The 9,193-nt window shown below is 62.2% G+C and overlaps 1 protein-coding gene across 1 annotated transcript; it reads right to left on the bottom strand.

Annotated features, from left to right (window-relative positions):
* Nucleotides 1–884: 884 nt before the first annotated feature.
* Nucleotides 885–7,830, bottom strand: TAMALIN (trafficking regulator and scaffold protein tamalin). Its single transcript, XM_039241404.1, has 8 exons — nt 7,506–7,830; nt 5,329–5,378; nt 3,708–3,762; nt 3,500–3,602; nt 2,273–2,366; nt 2,108–2,174; nt 1,819–1,885; nt 885–1,384 (listed from the first exon to the last, which is right to left on the bottom strand). Exons 1-8 carry the CDS (start codon nt 7,755–7,757, stop codon nt 885–887), a joined length of 1,188 nt encoding a protein of 395 aa, XP_039097335.1. The 5' UTR covers nt 7,758–7,830.
* Nucleotides 7,831–9,193: the final 1,363 nt, after the last annotated feature.

Below are 9,193 nucleotides of genomic sequence, written 5' to 3'. Positions count from 1 at the left end.
CAGGGTGCTTGTTTGAGTCAGAGCATGCTGGACCCCAATCCTGCCCCCCACCAGGCAGTCACCACGCTGACACAGATGCAAAAAACCATCAATTTTATACAGTTTGTGGTTCAGAAGCAACAGTATGCAAAATGCTGAACAGTCTGTGCTGCCCCCACCCAGCAGGACGTGCCCATTCCTGTCCCCCAAGGGTTAGAGAACCCAGGACCCCTGCCGGCAGGACCCAACTTAGTTATAGACCCCTGGGAGGGGGCCAAGCCCTTAGGGGTCAAGGCCGGGAAGGAGGGGGACCAGCACCTTAGTCCCCTTCAGGGGCCCACCGGTTAACTGAGTGAGTGAGTGAGTGTGTGTGTGTGTGTGTGTGTGTGTGTGTGTGTGTGTGTGTAGGGTGGGGAACGACCGGCCACAGACCAGTTAACTGGAAGTGTGTGTGTGTGGAGGGTGGAGGGTGGGGAACGACCGGCCGCAGGCCACTGCCTCCCCAGCCAAGGGTGAGGAGCAAGTAAAGCTGAGGAGAGGGCTTCGTGGGACAGGGTTCCTCCCCTCCAAGGGAGTTGTTTTCCTGAACACCCCACAAGGCACTACTGACCCGGATGTAGGATGAACGCCCCCAAACCTCTCCCAACCCAAGCCCGCCTGGTTCTCCCTGCCCCGCCTCCCACTGTGGTGTAGGGGAGGAGGAGTAAAGGGTACCGGGGCCTGGGGTCAGCGGTCCGCAGAGGCAGCCAGGCACCGGCAGGCCGACTGGGGCCGGCAAAGACCCTCTCCCGCTGCCGCGCAGGGCTCCTGAGGTCCCCTCGGACCCGGCACCCGCCCCCCCCGCCCCCTTTTTGCACTGGCAGGAACGAATAAATAAATAAATACCTCCCCCGCCCGCCCCGCCCCTACAGCTGGCTCTCCTCCTCCTCCAGGGAGCGGTTGAGTCCGGGGATGAACTTGAGCAGCCGCCGGCGGAAGCTGCGGTACTTGGCTTTGCGCAGGCCGGGGCCGCACAGGGCCTGCTCGCGGGCCTCAGTCCAGAGCGCGCCCGGCGCCCCGCCGCCGCCGCCTCCGCCCCCGGGGCCCGCGCACCGCACGCTGGCGCTGCGGCTCAGGGCGGCCCGGGACGCGGACGCCAGGGCCTTGGCGGGGCCGGGGCCTGGCGCGCGGGCTGGGGGCGGCGGCGGCGGCAGCGGCGCGGGCGGCTCCGCGCCCCCGAAGAAGCACGTGTGGTAGACGGCGTCATCCGCGTCGCCCCCCGCCCGCCGCGCGCCCCCGCGGGGACCCCCGGGCGCGGACAGCAGGGGTCCGAAGGGCAGCGAGCCTGGAAGCAGGCCCGCGCCGTACAGGCAGGAGCGCACCGACTCCAGTGTATCATAAATGCTCGGGTCCTTCACCACCAGGCCTGCGGGGGCAGAAGACAACGAGCAAGAGCCGTCAGAGGGACTGGAGCGGGGACCTCAGCTCCTTCCTCCTGACCATCCGTGTGGGCCCTGGCCTCGGCCCCCCTTCCCTCCTCTGTAAAACAGGAATTTTACAGTCCTCACGAGGACCGCTGTGACACTAGAGCCCCGGAAGGGATTTGAAACCGTCTCACTGAGCCTCGCTGTTCCTATCTGTAAAATGGAGATGATACTAACACTCACCTTCAGAAGGCTGTTGGATGAAGGAACTAAAAATGTGTGTGCAGTGGCCCAGGGCAATATGGTACCCAGAGTAGTAGCTCAACAACGTTTTCTTCACTTTGGAGAGGGAAGTAACCCACGAGTGCTGAGGGGAAGCACGTCTAGGGATAGGAGTAGGGGTGAAAGGGACCCTTGGCACCCCCAATCTACTCACCATGCACCAGCCGCTGCTCCTGGACCATTAGGGACCTGTATTCTCCCCACTTCTCATACAGGGTTTGCTGCAAGAGACACCCCCCGCCTCACTGTCAGGAGCTAGCAAGAAACAAGCAGGAGGTAGGTATAGACTGAGGGATCAGGCAGTGCACAGAAGAAATCTTAAGGTGAAACGCATGTTCGGGCAGGTAAATGAGCCCCCCCCCCAAAAAAAAAGAGTGGTGGCTGAAGGGGCAGGAGCTTGGGAAGAAGAGAGCGGGCGCTGGACATTATCTGGGCCGCCCTACCTTCAGGTACTGCAGACGAGCCTCCAATTCAGCCTTCCGGATCGACGTCCCATACAAAGTCTCCAGCCTGAGGGTGGGAAAGCAGAGGCTGAGTGAGCCCACAGGGTGTGGAAACACGGAGAAGCTGAGCTCAGGAGTCCTCAGGACGGCAGCACCCAGACATACCTGAGAACGTTGCCAGACGCCTTAATGATGTCAACAATCTCCCGATGCCGGATGCCTTCCACGTTCAGGCCATTGACACTGGCAATGGTGTCCCCTGCCAGGCAGAGAAGGGTTGAGCATGTGTTCCATGGCACATGATGGAGGAATTCCAGCCCCCTACCCCTCTGGCTAGGGGCAATAACTCCACAGAACACTCCTGAATTCCCTCCTACCACTCCTGTGCCTCTGTGGAAACCCTGGCCTGGCCCAGCCCCCCCAGCATACGGGCCAGACCCTCACATACCCACACCTTCACTCTACCCTCAGGAAAGTGTCCCCAGAGGCTGAGCCCTCTCAGCAACCCTGGGCCGCCCCCAGAGGTGGTTATTTCTGTCTGGCCCACAGGCTATCATGAGACCCAGCCGGGACAGGAAGGGGTCGGGGTGAGTAGCACCAAGCTGGGAGCTGACAGTGGCCCCAGGCGTGAGAGGCCTCAGCTTCTGACACCCTACACTGTGGGGACTTCTGACCTCAGACAGGGCAAGCCACAATCTCTACGGGCCCATTTCCCGTCTGTAAAAAGGGCGTGCAGATCCCTACCGTGGCTACTTCAGGGATCAGGAGGGAGGGTGAACATGAAAAAGTGCAAATTTTGCCAAGTTGCACTATGCCACCTGGCTACTGGGGGCTGCTGGTGAGTGGGCGAGGAGGTGAGGGCTTAGGGAAGAAAGTGGTGATAGAAGGGGGCTCAGGTCACGCAGTCTCAGTCCCCTTCCCGGGACCTGGGGACTCTAGATTTGGCTAATCCCAAGGGCGCCCCAATGGAGGCCCCACTTCCTTGTTAGAGGAAGTCACACAGATGCCCCAGAGTTGGGCCAGGTCGCACAGGAGAGGTACTGATGTCCGGTATCAAGCAGATCTAATGGAATGTCGCACCTTCCCCGGCTCCTGCCTGGGCTGGACTGCCAGATTGCCAGGAGCAGACGAAACGGCAGCAGCAACATCTGCCATTTACCAGGTCCTGGCTCTGTGCCTAGGGAACCCCTAGGCATGTTATTGCCCCCATTTCGCACATGGGACTGCTAGATGTCACCCAGTAAACGGCAAATTTGCCCGTATCCGAAGCCCAGACTATCCAGTCTTCTTGGCCTTTTCAAAACAGGAGGAGGAAGGGAGTTCTCACCCCCTCTGCTTGGGAGTAAGGCCCTACCCCTTCCCAGAGCCCTGTGTCCTGGGCCCGGGCCTCACCTGGTGTGAGCCCAGCCAGCTGGGCAGGGCTGGACTCATGAACCCGGCAGACAAAAGTCACCATCTCCACACGCTGCTCCTCCCGGTGGTGAAGGCCGTAAGTCTGTAACAAGACAAGGGGCCCAGCAGTCAGGGGCGTGGCAGGGTCCGGCCATCTGTCAGAGTGGCTTCCCGCTCCTGCACCCCCTCTGTGCCCAGCTGCTCCCACCTGGATCTCAAAGCCGAAGGTCTGGTTCTCCTCCTTCTCCAAAGTCAGCACTTTCCTGCAAGGGGACACAGGGGCCATCTCATCAAGACTGTCAGGATTTAAAAGGAGCTTGGCGGTCCCATAGCGTGGTCTTCTGCCGATGCTGGGGTCTGCTCTAGAACACCCAGCCAGGGCTCAGTGCCGCCAGCGACAGTGCAGTCTCCCCACAGGTTGTTGGAACGCCCGGCCGGATCCCCAGCCCCACAGAGCCACAGAGAATCAACCTAGCCTCCCCCGGAGGGAGGCACTGGAAATGGCTGGGCCCCCCAGACGGAAGGGGCTACCAGAGTTTTTCAGCCACCCCTGCAGCTTTCCAGGGAGCTCTACAGGACCACTCTTGGACTGCTGAGGCCCCAAATTCGGGCCCCAACCCCAGCCTCTCTGGCCCCACAGCCTTGGGGAGAGGGCTGGCCCCACCCCCAGAGGCCAGTCACGAGGCTGCCGGGACCACAGCCGCTCCTCCCAGCTGCGGTGGGGCCAGCCCACCAGATGTGGGGCTGGGGGGAGGGGAGCCTCGAGGCCGCCCCTTCCCGCACTGAAGGCCTGCCCACTGGACACAATGGTCTGGAGCCGCTCCAGATCCTCGCCTGCTGGGGGAGCCCAGAGTTTCCTCTGCCCACCCCCACCCCCTTCCTTCCCGCCCCGGCCAGGGGCAGAGTGAAAGCAGTCTCCAAAGGCCCCTTCAAGTCTCAGCCTCGGAAAAGCCCTGGAGACCCAGGCCCACAGCTCCCAGCCTGACCCGGATGCTCCCCAAATGCAACTCCCAGCCCTGACTCCTCCCCACTGTAAATGCAGGCCTTTCCCCCTCTGTGCGAGCTGGGGCGGGGAAGAGGGGGGCTGTAGTGCCGCGTTACCCCAGCGCTCTCTGGGTTGCTGCGAGTGTTGGCAAACTTTTTCTGTAAAGGGCCAGATAGTAAATATTTTAGGCTCCCTTTGTGGGCTCCATTCGGCCTGTGTCGTACATTGTTCTTTGTTTTTATTTTTACAACCCTTTAGAAATGTAAAAACAACTTTTAGCTCAAGGGCCAAACAGGCCAATGGAGCGAGCAGGCTGTAGTCAGCTGATCTGTTTTAGAAGCCAGGCCCAAATCTGCAAGGGCCAGGGCCAGGGCCAGGGCCAGCGCGAGGCCCGAGGTCAGCGCCTGCTCCTTCCCCTCCCCTCAGATGCTTCCTAAGGGGCTGCCACAGGCTGGGACCAGCACGGCCAGACTCAAGCAGCTGGACACAGCTGGTCTGGGCCCTCGGGGCTTGCTAGGCCTCAGGGGAGTCAAAGGAGTCAGAGGGCTTCTACTTCCTCCACCTCCCAGATCCAGATCTCCCCGGGGAGGGGTAACTGGCAGGGACTGCGGGTGGCATGAGGAACACCTGATGACTCAAAAGTCCCTACCTCCTTTCTCTGCCACCCCCTCAGCACAGCCCACACCCCCACCTGCCCCTCACTCCTAGCAAGGGAGCCGTGCTGAAGGGGGGTGGGAGAGTGACGCCCCCTGGGCTGACAGCAGTGTGTCGTGCTGCCCCCCCCCCGCCCCCCAGCACCTCACTCTTTAGGACCAGGGCTTGGGCCAGGGTGCTGGTGACTCACCGCTGCTGTTCGGGACTCTGGCTGAGATTCTTCCAACGGAAGCCTGAGCCCTGGGTGGGAAGACAGAGAGGAAGGAGCAGGTGAGAGGGGGACTGTTCTTGAGCAGGTACTGAGAATCCTATTCTGGGAGGTCCCTCCCCTGGACTCCAGCCCTGGACTGTGCACCTCACTTCCTGATGCCGGCCTGGCCGGTCCCAGTTCCACGCCGGTTTTGCTGCCAGCGGTAACTGTTTGCCCAGTGCCACTCTAGCATCACTCCACAGTTCTCCCTAAGGCTCTGCCCCATAATGGAGACTGTGGGGACACCACAGTCCTACCGGTTTCCAGACGCATGAACCACTAAGCCCGGCGCTAGCTCCCAGGCTGGGGGGCAAGGGGAATGCATTGATCTAGAAAGAATAGTCTCTACGCTTAGGGCATATGTCTGCAGGGCTCAGGCCTCCCAAACCCAGCAAGCCAAGGCAGGGGCTCTTTCCAGATGTTCCCCAAGAAGCGCTGGGGTCTCCTGGGCTTGCCGCTCAAGGTATTCCCCTGCTAGTCCGGCATCTCCGAACTTCTCAGCCACAGACAGGGACTTGGGGGAGCTGGGGTCAGAGCCCCAAGTGTGGAGGGGCCGGCAATCCCAACCTGAACATGGGAAAGCAGGGGACAGTGGGGCCAACCCTCCTCCCCCAAAGTACAGGCTGTTTCGGGGTGCAACTGCAGATCCCAGCCGCAGGTGGCCAGCTACACCCACCTCCACCTGTGTCTCTCGACATTGCCATGTATTTTGCTGCTCTCTGGGACAAAAGCAAAAAACACAGATCTCAAACTTGTTCTTAAGTCTCACTAAGGAGGGAGATTGCAAGGTTTTGTTTGGTTGCCCCGGGGTGGGGTGGGGGGGTGGGGAGGGGTGTGCGGTTGCAGGGAATGTCAGAACGGAGGGTTCCTGCCTCCTTAGGGCCCTTGAGAAACTAGTCTCTCTCCCTCCCTAAATTATTGGTCCTTGGGAGCAGCCATCCCAGGCCAGCCCTTGTCCGTGTGCCCTCAACAGCCCAGGGCCTTCCTGGTCAGTGCCCTAGTTAACCCTCCCCCCAGGCTGCTCCAAGGCTAGGAAGTGAAGTGAGCCCTCTTTCTCCAGAACCAAAGACGGGCCTCAGGGGTGGGGGCAGTTCCCAAATGGGCCGGGGTGGAAGGACTGGGCAGCATAGAGAGACCCCTTTGTCTTTCAACCCGATTTTCATAAAATGCAAATTCTCAACAAGCTGTTCATTGTGTGTGGGGTGGGGGGAGCCGAGGGCCAGGGTGGGGTGCTGAGCAGGGAAGGCTACCAGCCCCCCTCCCTTAACCTGGGTCTTGTGTCTCCCTTTCTGAACGCTCAGGTCCCCCCAGGCCAGAGGAAGGGCCTCGAGGAGGGGGAGACTCAGAGGGCGGGCGCGGCTCGCATCCTTCCTGCCCCGCGGGCGCCCTGCGACCCCTCCTACCGCGTCCGGTCCCAGCGAAGTCCCAGGCGCGGTAGCCTCGTGCCCCGCACCTCGGACTCTGGGCAAGGCGGCAGGCCCAGAGCCCAGCGATCCGGGCGTTCCCTCGGAAGGGTGAGCTCTCGGGAGTCCGCGGCGCCACACACTTTCTCGTCCACCGGCCTCTCTATCCCCCCAGGACTCTCGGACCCTCAGCTGCTCCGGGGGACCGACGGGACCCCAGCGCTAGGCCTCCTCGTTCCAAATGGAGAAGCCCGGGGGTGGGGGGGGCGGCTGGGGGCCTAGAGACACCTGAGCGGGAGGGGGAAGGGGGGCGGGGCACAGGGGTGCTGAGGGCTAGCTGGAGCGAGTAGAAGGGGGTGCTCGGGAGGAGTCGGGAAGGAGAGGAACGAGACGCGACAGCGGCGCGTGGAGAGTGGAGTGGGGAGCCGCCGACATTGGGGGCGGCGTGGAGGCGGGGGCCGCGGCGCCGGGAGGCTTGCGCCTTCGGAGAGGGCCGGGAGACCCGCCGAAGGACAGCAGGTTCTGAAACGTGTCGGTGGGGAAGAGCGGGCTGGAGAAGAAGGTGGGAGACCCCGTGGCCCCCAAGGAATATATTGTGGGGTCAGCGGTAACAGATGCGGGATGCTGCGGGGCTGAGCAGGTCTCGGGGTAGGGACACCGGAGGGTACCCTAGAGCTGGGAGGGGGGCATGGGGATTGGGGGATGGCGACGCACCTTTCGACGGGGGAGGGTGCCCCCGGACACCGCGAGCGCGCGATACAGCTCGGCCGGGTGATAGTCCTCCAGCGCCGCGTACAGTTCATCCCCGGGGGCCCCGGGGCTGGCGGCCGCAGCACGGGGACCAGAGGCCGGGGTCGAAGCCGGAGCGGCGGGAGCGACTTCCGAGTCGGGAGCCCGGGCGGCGGGGTCCGGGGGGGCCACCGCTTCCTCCTTCTGCTGCAGCTTCCTGAGTCGGCGGAGGGTCATGGCTCTGGCGCCCGGAGACCCTCGGAGGAGGCGCTCGCTCCGTGTAGCGGGAATGCCAGCGACTTGGGGCTGCCGGCCGGCCGGGCGGGCGGCAGGTCGCTTCCCTTTATAGGATCCGCGAGCAGGGTGGGCTGGGGGGCGGGCTGGGGGGCGGGCGGGGAGCGGCCTCGGGTGGCCTCGCCCCTAGAGCGGCAGGCCCCGCCCCCAAGGGGGGGGCCGCTGTCCCCAGAGCCCCGCCCACAGCGCCCGCCGCCCTGCACGGCTGGGGAAAGTCTTAAAGACCCGAACTCCCGCTGGGGGAAAACCTAGCCTCGGAGGAGTGGGGCCAGGCGTCCTGGGGCGGGGCCAGGGGGTCTCCCGGATACCCGAAGAGGGTGTGTGTGTGTGTGGGGGGGTGTGGGTGTGGGTGTGGGTGTGTGTGGTATCTGTGAAGGGGCTTGTGCACGAGATTTGAAAATTTAGAAATGGATTGCTTTGGAGATTCATGGAGAATCAGGTGGTGAGGGTACAGAAAGGGGTCATTGTAAGGAGGTTGGGAGGCTCAGGGAAAGAGTCTAGGAGATCCAGGGGTCTGCAGGAGGCCTTAGGCAAGGGGAGAGTGGTGACTGTGCCAGGCAGGGGGAAGGGGGTGTACGAGGGGACGGGGGAGATCCATGAAGAAGGTTAGAGATACCCCTGAGCTGACTGTGCAGAACCCCGCAGGGAGTGAGGACCCCGGAATTTTACACCAGTGCCCCAGAATTGGTGATCAGAGGCTGCCTCCCCTTTTCTGTCAAGGGGAGAGGCAAGCGGTGGAAACCCAGGAAGCCGTGGGCGTAGTTCTGGCCTGTCCCCTCAGAGGGTCTGGAGTGGTCCCTCCTGGATAAACTTTCCCCCAGCTCCTGATGTTGGAGCTCAGATACTCCGTTTCCAAGCAGAAAGATCTTAATGATGTGCCCTTGACTCAGGGAGAGGGGAATGCGCCTGAGCTGAGTGGGTGCTCAGGGCTGGGGGATGTGCTTAACCATTCTCTGACCCTGTCTTCGGGACCATCCCCCCCACTCTCTCCCCCCCCACGCCCGCCCTGTGTTACTGTGGCTGCCAGGCAGTGGGAGAGACTGGGACAGCCCAGCTGAAGTCTCTGTCGTCAGTGGTGCCCAAATAAGAAGTGAGAGGAGGAAGTGGAAGGCCAGTCTTGGCGTCTAAAGAGCAGCTAGCCACCACAAGGCGTCAGCATCACAAGCTGGGGGCCTCCGCATCCCACCATTGGCCACCAAACAGCGGCTGGGGAGGTACAGTCCCCAGCTGTCCCCTTCTCCTCCAGTCTTCCCAAATCTGTGTTATGCCTTTACAGCTGACATTTATTGAGCATTTAGCATGTGCCGTGCACACTGTTCTCCATGTGCTGTTACATACATGTGTTAACTCATTTGGCCTTCCTAACAACCCTAGGAAAT

This window comes from Hyaena hyaena, unplaced genomic scaffold (genome assembly GCF_003009895.1).
Source record: "Hyaena hyaena isolate Hyena2069 unplaced genomic scaffold, ASM300989v1 scaffold_192, whole genome shotgun sequence".
NCBI classification, from domain to species: domain Eukaryota; kingdom Metazoa; phylum Chordata; class Mammalia; order Carnivora; family Hyaenidae; genus Hyaena; species Hyaena hyaena.
This window is presented reverse-complemented; position numbering and strand designations above follow the sequence as displayed.